The sequence below is a fragment of the Silurus meridionalis genome, chromosome 3 (genome assembly GCF_014805685.1).
Source record: "Silurus meridionalis isolate SWU-2019-XX chromosome 3, ASM1480568v1, whole genome shotgun sequence".
Lineage (NCBI taxonomy): Eukaryota > Metazoa > Chordata > Actinopteri > Siluriformes > Siluridae > Silurus > Silurus meridionalis.
Window position 1 is genome coordinate 3,288,760 of NC_060886.1, and position 21,665 is coordinate 3,310,424.

The 21,665-nt window shown below is 38.1% G+C and overlaps 1 protein-coding gene across 1 annotated transcript in view; it reads right to left on the bottom strand.

The window, feature by feature from the left end:
• The window catches only part of vwc2l (von Willebrand factor C domain containing 2 like), a 152,646-nt gene that overhangs the window by 49,464 nt on the left and 81,517 nt on the right, over positions 1-21,665 (bottom strand). The window contains exons 4-6 of the mRNA XM_046841434.1: positions 12,407-12,688; positions 11,877-12,203; positions 8,139-8,539 (exon numbers count right to left, since the gene is read on the bottom strand). Coding sequence (XP_046697390.1) covers positions 8,139-8,522 — 384 coding nt within the window. The 5' untranslated portion in view covers positions 8,523-8,539; positions 11,877-12,203; positions 12,407-12,688. The remainder of the gene's footprint in view (positions 1-8,138; positions 8,540-11,876; positions 12,204-12,406; positions 12,689-21,665) is intronic.

Sequence of the window (21,665 nt, forward strand, 5' to 3'; positions counted from 1 at the left end):
TGGGGCACCTGCATTTTCCAGTCATATGCGGCTCTTTCCCAAATTGTTACCGAAAAATTAGAGGCACACAATTGTATAGGATGTCTTCCAGCATTACTATGTGAATGCTGACTGCACCCCAGGCCTCCACAACCTACATCAGTACCTGAATCACATGAAATGGGATGTTCAAAAAGAAGAACATACCAATCTAATGGTCAGGTGTCCATATAGCCTATAGCCTATAGTGTTTAAATCCATGTTAAAGGTCGTGTGTGATGAAGCATTTTCCTCATTCCAGATTATATTCCTTAAACAGCATGATGTAAAAAATGTGTAAAAATGAATCATCTTTATATCTATTTATAGCAGCTGTATGTTAACATTCATGGGCTCATCAATCTCTTTTTTCTTTCCCTCGAATACAAGAAAATGCAGATTTGTAATGTTACAAGGCATCTTTGTTTTCTTTAATTTATAGTTTTTATTGTACAGTTAATGTCTTTATTTATTATTTTATTTTCCTAGTTTTCCATATTTTTATAGCACCAGCACACCATGACAAATTCCTTGTACATGCAACCCATGATAATTAGCAATAAAGATGACATTGTGTATTCATGTGCTTGTGTCAGTAAGGAAACAATTCGTAGCAGCGTATACATATAAGCGCCTTTTTCTGTGTTTCTGATATCCGACCACAAGGACTTGTTTCTGCTACACAGCAATACTACCCTTGTGCTGATAAGTGGTGTTTTTTTAATCTATATGATCAGTAACCCTGTTGCTGGACTCCTTTTTCCCTTTGTGAAAGAGCTGATAGAGCGGTTAATCACGCAGACTGATTCAAAGTAGAAACAGGAGCAGCTAGTGATCACTAAAGCGAATCAAGCGTCTCTTCCTTCCCACAGCTGATCCACTGATTACTTCTTACAATATTGACATCATTTACAGTCAAGTCTCAGGCTGGGTGTGGAAAAGATTCATGTGAGGTGCAGAGGAGCTTCTCTGGAGATGAAGTGAACTGAAATGAAGTTCTGGTCTCGAGGAAACAATGTGTTATGTCAAGATCATAAGAAAATTAAGTTGTGATTACAACAAAACAAGATATTATAATTCATGACCTCCTAAGATTTACGTAAAACACGGTTATATCCAAAATGAATAAAATAAGACACTTCAAATAAACAGCATGTGGTGTCAGTGATTCACCTCTAGAGGCTGCTCTTGTACTGTATATCCCAACCCGGAAAAACTATTGGTATGAATTTTTGCTGATAGTCGCCACAGCTTGCTCATCAGGTATAAATGCACACCGTTCACCTTGACTGTTGATTTCTGTAAAGCTGCTTTGAGACAATGTCTGTTGTGAAAAGCGCTATAGAAATAAACTTGACTTGACTTGATAGTTCAAGCAAAACTGATGAATCGGTCGACCTCTAATTTGTACAAATGTTTAGATAGATAACAAGAATTCACAAAAATACTGGAGACGGATCTGGAGTTGGCAGTGTAGAAGATTTTCTTCGGGAGGCATGAGGATGGATAGGTAACATGGATAGGTACCTGAGTACCAGCAGCACTTTTAAGCAGCCTCAGACAATGATGCTACCACCACCATGCTTGACTCCAGCAAGGCACAATATTCTTGGTGCTCCTCAGCAGGGTGTCACCACACATGCTGGACACCATCTGAGCCAACAAGTTTATCTTAGTATCATCAGACCACAGGACATGGTTCAAGTAATCCATGCTCTTGGACAGGTCGTCTTCAGCATACTGACTTGTTGAGTGTGCGGCGTACGGTCTGAGCACTGATGAGCGAACCTTCTGCAACCTCTAAAGCAATGCTGCAGCACTCATGAGTGTGTTTTTGAAGCAGCTTCTGCACCTGATGCACAGCACAAGGACTTAACATCTTTGATGGACCCTTGCAAGGTCTGTTCCGAGTGGAATCCGTCCCTAAAAAACCTCTGTATGACCCTGACCGCTGCACTGTAACTCAGTTTCAGGGTGTTACTGATCTTCTTACAGCCTCGGCATCTTTGTGGAGAGCAACAATTCTAATTCTCAGATCCTCAGAGACTCTTTACCATGAGGTGCCATGTAGAACATCCAGTGTTCAGTATGAGAGAAATTGACTCAAAGCACCAAACTTTAACTGCTCTAATACAAATTTGTATGGTTCTGTCAAGCAGACAAAAACATGAAAATGATAAATAAGACACATGGCTTTACATGGCTAAACACCAAACAGCTGTTATCACTGAGGGTGTACTCACATTTGTTGCCAGTTATTTCGACAATAATGGCCAAAATCACACCTGAGCAATGCGTACAACTAGTTTCTCCATACGGGAGGTGCCTTTAAGCCGTCATTACCAACAAAGGTTTTTATTCGAAGTATTAAACACATTTCAGTGAGCGTGTTCAATACTTTTTTCCTGTCCTTGGACATTATTACACATAACTTCATTGTTATCGACATCTATGGTTTGATTTCATTGTATGTGTGGATTGCATGCAGTCTCCTCTGATACAAAAGGAAAACAAAACAAAACAAAAACAAACACATGAAGAAACATCTGGTGAAAATTTAATGTCAATAGCACCTCAAGAAATATATTTACTGAGAAAAATGGTGAAAAAAGAACGCTGTATATATATATATATATATATATATATATATATATATATATATATATATATATATATATATATACACACAGCAACTGTCAAAAATCTTTTATGGTTTTGAGACATGCATTCTCCATTTGTTTCTCCTCAGCAAACTATTGAACAGTAAATGAATGGAAGAAGGTTCTGTGAAGTCCAAATATGACTTTGTTTTGTCTCCAGCTTGTGTAAGACGGAGAAGAGGAGAGAAGATGTTATCAGACTGGATAAAGGCATCTGCCAAATGTCTTAAATGTTTGACTTCATGTTTGATCGCTTTGTCTTATTAATTACTCATTTTGATTATAGTATTTCATTATTTGGCTTATCATTTTAGTATTTTGACAAGTAATTCATTTCTGACTCAATACCCAAACCCAGTGAGACACTTTCCGGGGTTGGCTGGCTATTTTCATCGGTTTGTGTCTAATTACTCGGGCGTTGTCAGCCTGCTAAATGATACCTGAAAAGTGATCCGGTTCAGTGGAAGGATCCACACCAACAGACTTTTATTAAACCAAAAGCTGCACTCTGCAGTGGAATGCACTTTTACCTTCTCCTAAGTTTTCTTTCTCTATTGTTTTGCAATAGAGTCTGGTGCATCGGACAGGAAACTGAGAGGGGTATTGTTGCAGGAGGTGGAGGGGGAGGAGCAGTACATGCTGTACATGGTGAAAAAGAGTCTGTGTGGAAGAGTGTCTGGACATGAAGTGGCTGGCCCTGACCTTCCACTGTCTGTTTGGATGAGCCTGTTTGGACCATGGCTTGCTCCAATGGCTCCACCACATGAAGGATGACAATGCAAGTATCACTCGTTAGTATCTGCCACTTCGGTTATTTAAGTTTGAGGTGCTCAATAGGCTGGGGGTGGAGAACGCTGGTTTGGATTTTCTGTCTTATAGTATGGTTCTGAGAGATTGTGGAAGGCCAAAAGTCTCCATAGCCTGAGTTGATAGCGCTAAAAGCTAAAATTGAAGACCAGAAAAGCATCATGTAACTTTCAGAGTAAAAGTTAACCTAACCATGTGATTATTTAAAAGGAGAAAAGGGAATCAAATGCAGAATAAATAGTCAGGCCTATTCTCTTTTGTGACTTTAACACTCTAAATAGAATTCCCTAAAAATCACCTTAAGCAGGTTCGTAAGTCAACACTGCATACGAGGAACTTTCTCCATGTAAATATCAATGTTACTTTTAGACTTAAGTTACAGATTTGTTGATTCTCAACCCAATAAAAATTAAAAGATTCATTCACGGGACATTAATGCACAAACATGGACTTCTGAGGAGTTGGCTGGCAGATTGGAAAGTCGTTCATCAAAGCTACACTCGGAATGCTGAGACATCTGTTCAAGACTGACAGGCCTTTTTAGATACGCAGAGTGTTTTTGCTCATGATTGACTGGCTTGCCATCTCGAAGCGATCGATATAAACAAACGAAATTTAAAACAAGGCGAAACATGCTCACTGATGCACACAGAAAGCGAATGGATTACATTGTCAGGCGGATTGTTGCTCATTGCCCGGACACGATAGAGCTGCTTTTTTTATGCTGATGGATGAGCTTTAGATGGGTTTCACACATGGGCGCACTGCGAGGGCAGGCGACGACGTCGGAGTTCATTTATCGCGTGATGTTACTCTGACAATCTGGTGTTCTCCCAAGTCACAAGACACCACTTATTGCATATTTGCTGGGTTTAATCAGGTGGGCTAACTTTTCTGGACCGTATTCAGGATCTGCATTAGGCTTAATTATGTGCTAACGTCTACTGTTCAGGAATAAAAATTCAGGGAGTGGCTTTTCACTCATTCACCAAGTTCAGGGTTTATGTAGGTTTCAAATTGATGACTTTTTAAGACCTTTTAGAAACCATGAGGAATGAAATGTAAGATTTATATCACGACATCGAACACACAGAAATACGAATAGAAGCTAGCCTTAACGTAACCCTTAATTCATTTTATTCAAGCCAAGTTTCGCTAAACTTGCACTTCCACATAGCTAATGTAAATCTTTTTTGTAAATCTTTTTTACATCTGTGGTACAATCCAAGAGAGATTCACGCTAATAAGAGGAAGCTGATGGCTGTCGTCTGTTGTTCTCATTAGTAGTCGTAATACAGCGATTTATATTTGGACTAGCGAAAGAAAGAACGGTTTAATTGAACATATTCATTTTTTATCACCACATTATCTGTGTAAAGCTGCTTTGAGACAATGTTCATTGTTAAAAGCGCTATACAAATAAAAATGAATTGAATTGAATTAAACAGCAAATTTAAGCCTTTTTAAGACTCCACGGAAACCCTGAAGAGTTTGTATTCAGATTGGCAAGGACATTACTTTATCTGTATTAAGTGTTTCTCATTAATGGAGCTGGAGGTCATTTACAAAAGCCTGGAGAGATAGACAGAGCTTCTTAAAGGGGGGTTTGAGTTGTTAGTCTACAATGGGATATTATGGAAGAAACGTATGGACGCATTCATTCTTTTGTTTTGTTCGTTCTGTTGTTCATTCATGTCCATCCGTTCATGCTTAATGCTTTAGGGTTGTGGGGGATCTGAAGCCTATTACACAATACTGTAGCAGTATTACACCCGGAATAAAAAAACAGTTACCAAAGACAAACGTTCACACCTAGTGGCTAGTTATTGTCACCATTTCACCTATTAGCATATGTGGCAAATGTAATGGTGTCACACTAGATTATTGGAATTACGATTGATCAGTGGTATTTAGGTGTGAGGTTTATTTATTTTGAAATTTGTATTAGAGATTGCATGAGTGATGCACGGTCATGTGGTTACAGGCATAAGATGGAGTGCTGCCATTCGAGTTTTGTCACGTTTAAGAGCGAAGGTAGAGCTGACGTAATTTCCGTGCGTCCTCTCTCTTTTGCGGAATGTGAACCCGATGAGAGGTATGATTACGGTGTTAAAAACATGATTATTTGTTAATTTTCCTCTTAATTTACAGTGTAATTCAAATGATGAATGTTGTAAAGTGTATGGTTTATTTTTAGAATGATTTCGTGTAATGGCCTCCATTACACATGCTGCATTGTTTAGTGAAGTTGATTTAAAAGAATAATTTCATTGTTGTAAATTTGATTGACTGAAGATACGTTATTTTATTTTTCATGTATCCATGTATTTTCTGTTAATTGAATATACATTGAGAAAGTATGTAATGATTGACAGGCATGGCTAGACCTGAGATTCTCCATTTATTGCCTGATGGTGTCTGTTGTTATAGTACAGTGATGAGAGAACCCAGAAGCTGGAAGTAAATCATATGACGATTGTACCAATGTGTGAAGTCTCTTTTACTTATAAGCGCACACAACGCAGAGCAAACCCACTACATATCACACTCTTTAAACCAAGTCTGCTCTTTTAAGTATCACCTCCAGTCTTCTGGAAAAATGGTACACTAGATTTTGGACTGTGCTTGTGAAGGTCTATGAAGTAACCAAGCAACTCAAGAACTTTGTGGATGGATTTAGATTGTAATTAATATCAACAGTCTGCTACAATGCAACCTGTGGAACAGTATATCATTAAACATTACACCTCAACAATGATGGATTTGCAATGAAAAGACATTTGGTGATGAGGACAGGTTCCTTTCGGTGTCTGGTTCCTCTTAATATTTCTTTCTCAGGCCATCTCAAGGAGTCTTTTCTCACCACAGTCACCACAATTATAAAGAATATACTTATAAGCACTAAACTTCTACACTCTTTTATTCAACTTTATAACCTCTTTATCTCTGTAAAGCTGCTTTGAGACAAAGTTAATTGTTAAAAACGCTCTACAAATAAGAATTAATGGAATTCAATTAAATTTCTGCTCAATCCAAAGGTGTTCAACAGGGTTGAGGACAGGGTTCTAAAGCAAACCACTTGAGATCTTCCACTTCATATCATGTAAAGCATATCTTCATGGAGCTGGCTTTGTGCACAGGGGAACACTGCTGGAACAGTTTTGGGTCACTTGTTGAAGTAAATGGAAAATTTCATTGTAACACATCTATATATTATATATAATATATCTTATACAAGTGTGTGCCTGCAACTTTGAGGTAACAGTTTGGGAAGAACCACATATGTCTGGAACAGTAAGGTGTCCCAATACCTTTGTCCAAATAGAGTACACAGTCTGGATTCTTCACAAAAATTAGTCTTAGTCAGTGTTGGATGAAGTACAAAGAACATGCACTTGAGTAAAAGTAGAGATTTACTCAGTAAAACATGACAAGAAGTAAAAGTGTTCCTTTAAACTTTCACTTGAGTAAAAGCACAAAAGTTTTTGCCTTCTTATATAGTAAGAATCCAAAGTACTATGATTTATTATAACTATAATGTTCCTATTATCATTTTTATCACAAGACTCTTTACTTAATCACCTCAGTTGATGTGAAAAGACTCGAATGTGACTCTCAGCACACTGATCTATTAATAGAATGATATTAATGACTTAAACACTAATTGATTTCTATTACAATGATCATGAGCCCAAAACCTTCTTTTCAACTACTTCAAAAAATTGTGCAAAGAAGGCCACGGATGTTGTGTTCTACTTACAATAACAACAGGTGTAAAACAGAGCGAGCGCTCGACCCTGATTGGTGACTCGCTGCTTGTTTGACCAGTTACGTTTTTATCCTAATAAATAAAAAGGAACGACTTTCTTTCGGCTTCTCCCATCAGGGGTTGCCACAGCGGACCATCCGCATGTTTGATTTGGCACATGTTTTTACACTAGCTGCCCTTCCTAACGCAACCCCTTCCCATTTATCCAGGCTTGGGACAGGCACTAAGGCTTGTGCAACCCCAGTGGCTGGGGTTGGTTCCCTGACCGGAGATCAACCCAGGCCGCAGCAGTGAGAGCGCCGCATCCTAACCACTAGACCAGCAGAACTACTGATTTCACAAAATGTAGATGAGTAAAAAGTCAAATACTTGACTTTGAAATGTAGTGAAGTTACAGTAAAAGTTTTCCCAGACAAAACTTCAGTAAAGTACAGATACGCAAAAAAAAAAAAAATCTACTAAAGTACAGTCCTGTCGTTACTGTCCATCACTGATCATAGCGTCCAGTCGTGTGCTTATCTCAGTACACCACAGTCCACCATGGCCCTTTCTTCCACCTCGTTAGAAAGCAAAATCATCAATGGACACCTACTTCCTTAACCCGGACAAATCAGATATCGTACTTGCCTCCAATAAAACTCCAGAATCCTGAGATGATATTCATGGCATTACTGTGCAAATGTTCACAAATTTGGGCATCATTTGGTAACCTTTGTCTGACCCATGTTTAGTATAAAAGATGCCAAAACACTTGTTATGCAAAGAATTCAATAGAAACTCCTTCTTTTCATTCAGAAACCCCTAATGACATGGCCTCAACCCACCTTACGGCTCTAAGCTAACACAACGAAAGAATGAAAACCAGTTATTTTGCCTCATCTCACCTTGAACTCCTCCAATATTTTGTATGTCTTGCCTCTGTACTCGCAAAAGTTCTTGAGCTCCTTGCACTCGGGGCAGCATCCATTGTGCTCCACCTTGGTGCACTTGGGGTGGATTTTGGGGCACTCGGGCTGGTCACACACAGGTCCATCTTCAGTGCACACACACGGGCAGTTCGAGTGGCCGGGAAAGAAACGCTCTCCGAGCTTGTAGACAAAGCCGCTGTCGTCCACGCAGCCTTTGCCGCGGTAGTCGTCGAACAGCACGTCGTTGTTGTTGCGCTCAGCCTCATCGGCCGCATAGTCCTCTGGAACGAGGGAGGCTGAAGACACGGAGGCGGTCAGGGCGAGCAGGAGCATGCAGCTCACTCCCAGGAGACGGCCCATCCTGCGCCACGCCAGGCCTGGAGCATTCAGAGCAGAGAGAATACACTTCTTTATTATACCTTATTACAATCGGATCGGTGTTTTTTAACTGACATGCCTGCTGAATGTATAAATATAAGACACGGGTTGTCATAACACTTGTTCATTTAAAAAGCTATGATGTTAATATCTATATCTTTTAGGATTATTGTTAGTGTTTGTTTCAATCTTTTGATTTCTCTTATACTAAAGCAGGTGGCTAACAATCACAATATTGTGTTTTTTTAAAGAATCTTACTTTTTGTTCATTTATAGTTTGGAAAGTCCACCCAACCATTTCGAAAGGTGTGGTTATGGTGCATTCAAAATGTTTGTATGTGACGGCTTGGTAAAGCTCAGGTAATGTTAGTGTTGGGAGTAGGGTTAGAGCTAGAGTTAGAGTTTAGGTTAGGGTTAGATGTAGGGTTAAGGTTAGAGTTAGGGTTTAGGTTAAGGTCAGAGTCAGGGTTTAGGTTAGGGTTAAAGGTAGAGTTAGAGTTAGAATTAGAGTTAGATATAGGGTTAGAGTTAGGGGTTTTGGTTAGGGTTAGATGTAGAGTTAGAGCTGTTGTTTAGGTCAGGGTAAAAGGTAGAGTTAGAGTTAGGGTTAGATTAAGGTTATATATAGGGTTTAGTCTAGGTTTAGATGTAGTGTTAGAGTTAGAATTAGGCTTTGGTAAAGGATTAGATGTAGGGTTAGATTTAGGGTTAGATTTAGAGTTTAGGTTAAGGTCAGAGGTAGGGTTTAGGTTAGTGTTAGATGTAGGGTTAGAGTTAGGGTTTAGGTTAGGTTTAAAGGTGGAGTTAGAGTTAGGGTGTAGGTTAAGGTCAGAGGTAGGGTTTAGGATATGGTTAGATGTAGGGTTAGAGTTAGAATTAGGGTTTAGGTTAGGGTTAAAGGTGGAGTTAGAGTTAGAATTAGAGTTTAGGTAAGGATTAGATGTAGGGTTAGAGGTAGAATTAGAGTTTAGGTTAGGGTTAAAGGTGGAGTTAGAGTTAGAATTAGGGTTTAGGTTAGGGTTAGATGTAGGGTTAAAGTTAGAAAGGGGGTTAGAATTAGAAGTAGGGTTGGGCTTAGGTTTAGAGTTAGTGTTGGGGTCTGGTTGGAGTTAAAGTTATTGTTAGGGTTATAGTTAGAATTAGGTTTTAGTTTTACTGTAACTTTCAAAGCACTGATGCTGGGGACTCCACCCATAAACAACAAATAAACAAATCTCATTGCACTAAAACATGCACACATTTACTTTGTGATTTAAAATTGTTTATTAATAATCTCAGATGATGGAGTGTCTGCTGGAACGATCTTAATGAATAAACCATTACCATAGAAACCGTATTAGCATGTCACGATTAGCAGCTACACTTTCTGCTATACAGTCCAATGCTATGGATTTATCTCTTCTTTAAAATCCAAAATCATGAATGGACACCAACTTTCTGAAAACCTGACAAACCAGACATCATGCATCCTACTCTCTAATAAACAAACATAAGAAATAAACACAAAGCTTCATTTTTATAAAAGAAATCCATTTTGCATAACCCCAGATACTTCCTACTCGCTCAGTGTGTGATATGGAACGATGAAAGCGAAACAAATGATAGTTAGTTTGTTATGAATTTTATGAAACGTGACTTTGCAGTTGACTTGCTTCGGCCCTGCTGTCGATGAAAAGGTCACATGAAACTATCAGACAAATAATATCGATATCATCTATAATATCCATTATATCTATGATCCCCCTGAATATGTGGCTGAATGAGGAGAGAGCTGCAGCACCCACCGTGAAGAATGGGTTTATTTTCTCTCTGTGGGAGAGAGAGAGAGAGAGAGAGAGAGAGAGAGAGAGAGAGAGAGAGAATAGAGATAGAAATATAAAGAGTGAAAAGAGATAAACGAGAGAGTGGGCAGAAGACTGGTGAAGACACTCTCTGGTGGTGGTAAAAGAAAGTAAGAAAGAAAGAAAGAAAGAAAGAAAGAAAGAAAGAAAGAAAGAAAGAAAGAAAGAAAGAAAGAAAGAAAGAAAGAAAGAAAGAAAGAAAGAAAGAATGAAAAGAAAGATACATAAAAGAAGATGGAGAAATGTAACAGTCAAGGAATATAAACTAATTGAGAAATATCAAGAAAGAGATGGAGAAAGAAAAGATGGAGTGGGTGAGTGATATTAAGAAATGGGTTTGGGAAAATGGGAGAAAGAATAGAAGACAGACGAAGAGAGATGGGAAGGAAGAAAGATTAGAATGAATATAAAGAACTCCATATATAGAAGAGGAGAGGGTGGGATTAGGAGACAGAAGGCAGAACTAGATGAAGACAAAAGAGATTTAGAGAGAGAGAGAGAGAGAGAGAGAGGAAGAAAGGTGAGGAGAAAGAGTAGGACAGAGATAGAGAGAAATGTACAGATGAAGAAATGAAATCAGAGGGAGAGAGAAGAGAGATGGAGGGAGAAGTGATGGAAAGCGGATGGAGGGGTGCGAACACTGCGGTGTCTCACAGCTCTGCGCAGCAACATGTTGCTCTGTAGAGGATCTCACACACACACACACACACACACACACACACAAACAGAGAAAGAGAGAGAGAGAGAGAGAGAGAGAGAGGTGGAACGTGTGTGTGTAAAGGAGACAGACAGGCGAAATATGTGTGTGGTAAAGAGAGAGGGAGAGAGAGCGATAGAGAGAGAGAGAGAGAGAGAGAGAGAGAGAGAGAGAGCTAGAGGAATAGAAATGTGTATGTGCGTGCATATTTGTGTGTTGGTGTGTGTGTGTGTGTGTGTATATGTGAGGAAGAAAGAGGAATAAAGAAAGGAAGAGAAAGAGGAAGACGAAGATGCGTGTGATAGATAGATAGATAGATAGATAGATAGATAGATAGATAGATAGATAGATAGATAGATAGATAGATAGATAGATAGATAGAGGAACAGTTAGAGAGAGAGAGAGAGAGAGAGAGAGAGAGAGAGAGAGAGAGAGAGAGAGAGAGAAAGTGAGAGTCGTACAGCTGCTGAAAAATAATCTAAAAACCGCAACACATCTGGGCACATCTGTTCTTTTTTTTTTTCTTTCTTTCTTTCTTTCTTTCTTTCTTTCTTTCTTTCTTTCTTTCTTTCTTTCTTTCTTTCGTTCTATAATAATAATAATAATAATAATAATAATAATAATAATGATAATTTCTTCTGCAGCCAAACACCGCGGCATCCCAGTTTCCTCCAATCACGCGAACTTCAGATTTATTTATTTATTTATTTATTTATTTATTTATTTATTTATTTATTCATTTATTCATTCATTTATTCATTTATTCATTTGTTTATCATATTTTTGTTTTTAACTCACCAGGTTGAGATGTCTGCTTCCACTGTGTCGGAAACACCTTCCTGATGCTCCTCAGTGGAGTTTCCAAGAAAATCCCAATTCCCAAATAATCCGTCTTGGTTTGACATAAAAAAAAAAAAGAAAAAAGAAAGAAAGAAAAAAAAGAAAAGGAAAAAAGGGAAAAAGAAAGATGCAAATAAAATCAGGAAGAATTAAAGCTCATGCTCCATGGAGTCGGTTCAAATCGACTTGGATGCTGATGAGGCTGGAGATGAGGCTGGAGATGAGGATGAGGAGGACGCGAGCTCCACGAACCCGTTTCGCATAAACATTATTCCTTCTTTCCGTCTTCATATCGGAGAGAAAAAAAGAAAGAAAGAAAGGAGATATATGTAGAAAATGTATTAAATTAAATTGGTAATTAAATTATCTCTATAAAAAAATCCCCCCCCCAAAAAAAAGAAAAAAGGAAGATCCAGGATAGAGAGATGTCAGAGTTCCCCGTGATGTTCTCCGACGAGCTCGAAATCAATCCGCGGAATTTCAATCACCTTCTTCCCAGAAGAGCAGAAAGATCTCATGCCTGACGCTGGCGACAGGATCGTGGGTTTCAGAATGAAAATCCAGCGCTCGGATGGTGGATGCGGTCATTCCGCTTCCTCCGAGGAGAAATCGAAGAGAAAGTTGGAGGTGAAGGTGGAGGTGGAGATGCCGGGCGCGGGCGCGGGCGCAGACGCAGCGCGCAGACACCGTGCTGATGATGGAGAGTTTCAGCTCCTCACTCTGCGCTTCAATTCAGCACCGGAGCCCAACAGCATGGGTTGCCAGATTGGCTGAAACAAACAAAAATACAGTCCTTGCTGAAATCGTGTTTAGATCGCGTGGGAACCTGCCATGTCAGAAGCTTCTTCCGGGGGCGGGGGGGGGGTGGTGGTGGTGGTTTACTCTGTTATTCTTCTTAAATCCACCCTCTGGAACTGGAATCCAAGTGGTTAAGGTTCTGGGTACCTGATGGGAAGGTTGGGGAGTCAAGTCAAGTCAAAGTCAATGTCAAGTCAAGTGTCTTTTATTGTCATTTCTACTATACACAGTGGTACACAGTACACAGTAGAAACAAGATGTTCCTCCAGAACCCTGGTGCTACACCAAACAACAACATAGAGCTACAACACAACACAAACCTACATAAAGTGCATCGAGTGCAACCGAGTGCAAACAGTACAGACGAAAAACAGTACAGACAGTTTCACCCAGTTTGGGGCACTAACACAAATATTCAAATGTGGGTCTAATTTGGATTTGTGTTTTATTTACTGTACATGGTCATAAGTTTTAAACCACATGCATAAAAAGCCTTCCTGGATTTCCTGGTTTGAGATCAGTTCAACGCACATAAAAATTCCCACCTAATTAGAATCTAGAATTTGAACTCAAGATGTTTTACTCTGCGACTTTCCTTACAAAGTTTGTTCAATAATCTCCACATTTGGTGAACTTCATCTTCCAAGTAAAACTCCCAATAGGGAGAACGATAATTCGGACTATTCCAAATCGTTCGTCCCAAAACAGGAAGTAAGTCAGAATCTCAGCAAGGACTCTGCAGTCTGAGACAAAACAGATCAGGCATCTCCAGACCTCAACCCCAGTCTACGCAACACACTTTTCCCGCAAGTGGAATCTACTGGTCAAAAGTTACAATCACTTGTGCAAAATCGGAATTAACTAAATGGTATTATTGGGTATCTTCCTACAAATCTTGTCCGGTCTCACCCAGGATTCGCTGTACATCTTCTTGACACATTGCTACCCATCTTATCTTTTCTCTACAGTTCATGGTTGAAGCATGCACGCTATGAGGAACGCTAAAATCCATAAAAACGCTTAAAGTAATGGCTCTGTTCTCCTGATTAGGCAGCAGTTGTTAAACATCTGTGGATGTGTAGCCACAGAATCCGTGTGCTTGGTCACTGAAAAAGCTGCTTGCTGCTTAAAATGTTTTGAACTGCTTGTTCATGTGTCTGGAAAGCCATATGTTACATTGAAGATACTGGATATAATAAAAAAATGACTTTTTCAGCCATATGTGTTTTTTTCCTCAAACTGTGAACAATTGTATGGGACGTCTGTGGATGTGTAGCATGAAACTTTCCCTTTACTTGAACTCTAGAACCCAAACCTTTCCCAGCATGACAAGGCGCCTGTGCACAAAACCAGCTCCATCAAGATATGCTCTCCATGGGTTGAAAGTTGTGCAATATCCCCTGCTGTAGAGCTCAAAACCCTATGAACACCTTTGGAAGGAATGTGAACACAAGATTGCACCTCAGGCCTCCTCACCTACATCAGTACCCAAATTGTACTATTTTGGCTGAATGAATCTCCACAAAAAATAGTGGAACATCTTCCCTGAAGAGTGGAGGGATGACGGTCAATGGAGACTAGATGTGGAATGCTCAGGTGTCCACAAACGTTTATCCATATAGTGTAGATTATAGAATAAAAATCCGGGATATGTGTCTAAAGTCTTCTATTAATTTTGTGTTATTTGGGTGGATCATTATTATATTTAATTTTCATCAATCAATCAATTACATTTGATGTTTACTAGATTTTGTAGAGATTTGTTCCACTCATGCAGAGACAAGGGTTTTAGTAAAGAGTAAAGGGTAAATATAAAACTTAAAAAATAGAAATATATATATATATATATATATATATATATATATATATATATATATATATATATATATATATATATATATATATATATAATTTTTTTTTTCCTGAATTGTTGCATTCTGAACGGACCCTCTCTATGCAAAAGGGTTTATAGATGAAGATAAATGGAACTGATGGAACTGGTTCATGAAAATGGTTCATTTTCATCTGTATGGTTCATTACTGAATGTTCTGGGAAGTTTATTGGATTAATACTAAATCAGCTTTTCTATAAAGTCTACCAGAACCAGCTGTAACTTTTTGTGGCTATAGGAGCAATAGCAGTGTACAAAATCTGGCAACCCAGCCTACAGTGCAGCCTGAATGAAGGAGTCTTTCTTGTCTTTGGGAAACCACCAAGAAGGAGAAGACACAGCTACAGAAGTACATACTCTGCTGGAAACATCTACTTGTACACCATTGATTGTGGTTTTACCCTTAAGGCTCAATAAATAAATAAATAAAAAGGAAATCATTCTGGGAAAAATCCGAACATACTAATTTAATAAAACACACAACATTAAAAGGCCATGATGACTTTATTGGAGCAGGATATGCTCATAGACCACGTGTGAAACAAAGGGAAATGAATAGAGGTTGATTTCGAGAGGGTGACCCATAGGGGCCACTGCATTACTGCATTTGGAGGAGTGATGAGGTGGCTGTTTTTATGAAGCAGTGGATAATAGCGTAGGAGATATTTAGGGGATTAAAATAGAAGAAGATGTGACATTACAATTACATACATTCAGTTTGAAAACCGTTTTATTTATAGGTATTTGCAACCCACGTATTGCAGAAACGAGGATCCACCAAGAGACTAGAAGCAGCTATGAGACACCTGAAACAAGAACTGAAAAATCCATTAATGAAACTTGGCTCATTGGTTAAAATGTATTATTCTGGTCAAGGCTGCAGAGGATAACGCGGATATTCCAGAAATACTGGGCACAAACCAGAAGGTCATCATGAATGTACCTCATAGATCTGCATTTGATCTCACTTCCTTCTGTATTCTACAGCAGTGGTTCCCAACCGCGTGGGTCAATTGGCACCGGGCCACACAGAAAATACATAACTTACATTATTTCTGTTTTATTTATTATCTGATTCTGAACGATATTTTATTTTGGAAAATGACCGGATTCTCTCCTTCACATCTGTCTATGACTCACTCTTGATGCATGTCATGATGCCTCGGTCACATGTCTTACCTCCATCCACTACCTTCTTAAAGGGGCTCCGGCCGCTAACACATAATACATTACTGCTAAATTCAAACCCCCAAGCGAGCAAAATGAACAAATAACAACACAGTGGATTCACATTTATTATTTTATTTAGAAAATACCAGTTTTTATGCTCGTATCATTTTATTTAGTTGTATTTATCCGCCACACTTTAAAGGCCGGTCCGTGAAAATATTGTCTGACATTAAACCGCAAAAAAGGTTGGGGACCGCTGGTCTACAGTGTGGGGTTCAGTCACCAAGATTCACAGCTTTTCTTTACCCCGTGATTAAAAAAGTTTCGAGTCTACCACTGTTTACAAAAAGTACTGTTTATCTACGTTTACACACTATCACCTTAATAGTCGTCTTGCTCAGCAATACAGCGATCCTAGCGTTCCTGACCCTTCTGGAATGAGCAATCCGAGGAACGACCGATTTCACAAAATGTTGTTGATTAAAAAGTAAAATATTTGAGTTAAAGTAAAAGTCTTTCCAAATGAAAACACCTCAGTAAACACCTACAGAAATGCAATAAAAGCTACTCAAGTACAGTAACAAATGACATTTACTCCGTTACAGTCCACCGCTGATTATAAACCCTGCAAGATTTGGCAATTTTAGGGATTGTTGTTGTTTTGGAATTAGGGTCCCTGGTGGTCTAGTGGTTAGGATGCGGCGCTCTCACCGCTGCGGCCCGGGTTTGATCCCCGGTCAGGGAACCAACCCCAGCCATTCTTAGTGCTGGTTCCAAGCCCGGATAAATGGGGAGGGTTGCGTTAGGAAGTCAAACATCCTAAATCAAACATGCGGATGATCTGCTGCGGCGACCCCTAATGAGAGAAGCTGAAAGAAAGTTTTTAGTTGTTGTAATGGACTTACATCCTTAGACTTTTCTAACTCTCTGTTGTGAAGTCACTACATTCAGGTGATCCCCAGAGTTCACAAAGAGATCCTGATTGATCAGAGCACAACTTTCAGAACATTTTAAATCGATCTGCATCAGCGTATATCATCTCCAAACTGGTGAATGATTGAACCATACTCTTAAAAACATGATGGGTTGGAGACCTTTATCCTCCTGAAACTTATTTCTTCTCTGTTTATATCATGTATTTGTGCATTTTAAAATAAAATGTGCTGCAATTCCTCCCGACAGCGTTTCAGACTGATGGGATCCGAAATCTGTATCCTAGTGAACCAGTGCTGATGCGATTGTTGTAGAAGATTCATGCATTCGTACCGAACCGTTTCAGTACAGGGCTTTCGGGTCGGTGCGCACGTGTCCTGATTGCAATCCTTTTTACATGTGGAACATCTGTAAAAGCTGACTTCCTTCACCAACACATTAAGAGGCAGACCACAATTTTGTTTAATCACGCTGCCACTTCCTGTCATCGCCCAACGTTTCTAACCACAGTCTCGCCATGTGGATTCTTTTGCATTTTATGTCCAGCTTTCAGAATTCCTCTGAAAAGGAGAAAATCCTGACAATTCCGCATATCGAGGGAGTGAATGAATGAAGATGAAGTCTGAAGTCTGCTGAAATATTTAGAACAGTTAAGTACTGTTAAGAAAAAGCAAACTGATTTACAAAATAATGAACAATCTAGTTTTAAGTAAATGAGACTAAGTCGAATTTGTTTGAAACAAGTGTTTTAATGGATATTTAAAGACATTTTCTTCTTTTTTAAAGCCTAGATATGATTTCCTATTTCAAGGAATCTTACCAGGTGTAATTATCTTACAGCACTGGCAGATATTTTGACTTGTTTCTAGTCGTATCTTCTTAAATCATACCTTTATGCTGAAATCAGTAGAACAGTTAAGTAGATTGTATCTTTATCAAATTAAATATTAAATGTAAAACACACACACACACACACACACACATCTCAAATAGAGTCTAACAAATGTAAATTATTTTATATCGTTTTTTTTTATTTGATCAATTTAATTTGTGGTGATTTAATCGATTACTCAACTGAATCAATATAATAAAAGTAGCGTATTGCATTCATTTGATTTCATATATATTTTTTATCTGTATATATTTTCTTTAAAGCAAGCAGGCATTTTATTTAAAATGGTTTTCAAAATGTAAACTGTTGATATTTACTAATGTTAATAATAATAATAATAATAATAATAATAATAATAATAAACAACAGCATTAATAAAATAAGACAAGCAATTTTATATTTTGACTCTGGGGTTCTTATCAGAAGGTCGAGAGTTCAAGCCTTGGTATCCCCAATATTGGGGCCCCTGAGCATGGCCCTCAGACACCTTCTGAGTGCTGCATCATGGCATTTTTAACTGCATAAATTAGGGCCAGTCTAATGAAACAATAACATCGCTCGAACAGATATCGAAAAGCGATGGATGCTCATTCAGAACAGAATGAATCAGCAGGTATAAACTTGTGTATGTGTGTGATCGAGATTGTGCCACAGAAATGGGCGAAATAAAATTTAAATACCCCTAAAGACACACTAGATCTGATAACAGGCACTTGCAAAACGATTAGATATTACCTCTCAGTGCCATTTTAGCAACATATTAATCAGGTACTGGTATATTATAATACCATAAAATGTGATATTAAATATTACGCTCTAATAAATTCTAATGGGCCGCAATCAGACTGGAGTTAAGGGTGTAGTGAAGATTCACAATTTCAAGTTGTGAAAAAACTACGCAGGAGCAGATTGTGTATGATTATTATGATTGTTTTAAGATTATTTACTGTTTTTTTTTCTTAGTTAGCTACTTAGTTAGTAAGTAGCTAACTTACTAACTAAGGGGGTGGGGGTGGGGGTGGGGGTTGGGTTGCCAAATCAAACATGCGGATCACGAATACAGATGATCCACTGTGGCGACCCCTAATGGGAGAAGCCGAAAGAAAGTTATTTTTAAGAAGAATTAGTTAGTAAGAATAAAAGCAATTTTTTTACCTGCAAATTAAAATGTCATTCGAGACATTGTATTTTTTAAGACTTTATTTTAGCTGTAATTAGTGGTTTTAAGGTTGCAAAGTAAAAAATGCTCAATAATCACACTTAGGACTTTGTAAGCACGATTTATTCCAACTACTTGTTTTATGGCAACGCCAACCCCTTTTTTTTTACAACCAAATAACAAATTATAACTTCAGTAGTAAGTCAGCACGCTCTTTCCAAACATTATCCAGTATGTTTGTTTTTTTGGAATTTACTTATAGCTCTTTACTGACGTATTCTGTCGTTTGATATTAATTTCTCATGTTGAATATCTTTTAGTGTTCAATTACGACAAAATACATTCAATGTTGTTTTACGAGGAGCAGCAAGTAATGATTTCGCTTTGTTTTTTTTGCAATTGAATCCTGATTTTAATAGTAAACTTGTTTTGAGCTGAAATGCTTCGTCTCATTTTAAAACAGAAAATATAGTGATGATTCTTATATTGTATGGTAGCAATGATTTTAAGATCTTTCACACAAATGAAGAAAAGAAAATTGTTTAAAAAATAATCAACAGTAGTTTTAAGTTAATTACACTAAGTTGATTGCTTGGAACAAGTGTTTTAAGTCAAGTCAAGTTTATTTCTATAGCGCTTTTCACAACAGACATTGTCTCAAAGCAGCTTTACAGAATTTAAGAGTGAAGGTGAATGGTGTGTATTTATCCCTGATGAGCAGCCGTGGCGACTGTGACCCGGAAAAACTCCCTTAGATGTTATAAGGAAGAAACCTTGAGAGGAACCAGACTCAAAAGGGGAAACCCATCCTCATTTGGGTGATTTAATGGTTATTTAAAGTTTTGTTTTTTTTCTAAAGCCTAAATATGTTTTTTTTTTATTTCGAAAAATCTTACCAAGTGTAATTATTTTGATTTGTTTCTAGTCGTATCTTACGGTGGTCGAATAGTGCAAAACACATTAACAAATCAGAAAACAAATTGACAAATTAGAAAACACTAACAAATCCGAAAACAAAATAACAAATGCAAAAACATAATAGCAAATCTGCAAACACAACGACAATTTAGACAAAGTGGAAAAAGTAGGTATGGTTTGTGAATGGAAACTTACCGATCATTGGACGAGACACCTGTCATTCAAGATATACAGGAAGTGTGAAATCTTATAACTTTGTTTCTTGTACATGTGTAAAGTTCTCCGTTTACTATAAACTATTTTTTATTTCGATTAGTGCACCTTCAAATATAAAAAAATAACAGAAGTAAACATTGGCAAGCAAGGAGAAACTGCAATTAATTCAAATCTACTTTGAGGAAGGACATTCATATGCAGTGATGTTGGAGATGCTGCAGTATATCATCACATAAAGATTAGCCTGTGCACTTTTACACATATGTTCCAACTTTCTCCTGCCGCAGACTGTTGAACTTCCTGTATATCTTAAATGACAGGTGTCCCGTCCAATGATCAGTAAGTCTTTCATTTGCTAACTATACCTACCTTTTCCGGTTTGTCTGAATTGTCGTTGTGTTTTCAGATTTGTTAACATGCGTCTGTATTTGTTATTTTGTTTTTCGAATTTGTACATTTGTTTTTGGATTCATTTTGTATTTGGATTTGTTAATGTGCACATTCCCTAGAGTAGGGATGTGGTACCTCAGTGCATGAGATGGTGGACTTTGGATTGGAAGGTTATGAGTTCAGTTCCCACCAAGCTGTCACTGTTTGGGCCCTGAGCATCTCGTTTAACCCTCAAGTCTGTCTGAATATGGGAGTCTGCTAAATGACATAAATGTAATTTACACTTTAATTTTATTCATTTACTGCATTTAACAATTGGTTCATTGCGAGTGACAACGATGGACAGGATTAGAGATGAGTTTATTAGAGGGACAGAGCATGTAGGATGTTTTGGAGACAAGATGAGGGTGATGTGATTAAGATGGTTTGGACATGTGCAGAGGAAAGAAGAAGGAATGCATTTAACAATGGATGTTGTCCCAAAGCAGCTTTACAGAAATAGATAAACAACAAATAAAAATTTGAAATGATTAAATTAGTCCCTATATGTTTATCCCTAATGAGCGAGTCAGGAGAAACTCCCTGAGATGGTATGAGGAAGAAACCTTGAGAGGAACCAGATTTAAAAAGGAACCCATCCCAAAAATGTCCATTTATTACAGTTCCATCATTGTTGAAGTCATCAGCTATTCTCTGAAGGAGACTTGAGTGCAAAACTCTTCATGATGATTGTAGCCCCAAGCCATAATGGTATTCAGACATCAGAACTGATGCTATTCTTGAACTGTAAGAACTTAGAAATCCTTCTCGTCTGATTCATCCTTTGAAATAATATTCAGAGAGCATAGGTGAACTCAATCAGGACCGTTTCATAATAATCATTAAGGGAAAAAAACATTTACGGACTATAAAAACTTAAAGAAGGTGTGAACTTGAGAAGCTTAACCAATAAACCATGCTAGCATTTCATTACCTTTGTGTCTCATGGCCATATTATTAAATTGCTTGGGCAATTTGGTTTATGTTTGTGGAAGGAACTAATAAATAAAAGAAATATTTGTATAGGCTTTCTTGTTATTTCTGCTGCAAATCAAAGAAGTTCATGCTGTTAACGATCGATATAATGAGATATATATATATATATATATATATATATATCTCATTATATCGATCGTTAACAGCATGAACTTCTTCAGCAGTTTGAGCTACAGGAGCTCGTCTACAGGAGCTTGTCGGACCACACAGACCAGCCTTCACTCCCAACGTGCATCAATGAGCCTCAGGCCGCCCACGACCCTGTCGCCGGTTTACCACTGTTCCTTTCTTGGAGCACTTTTGATTGATTCTGACCACTGCAGAACAGGAACATTTCACAAGAG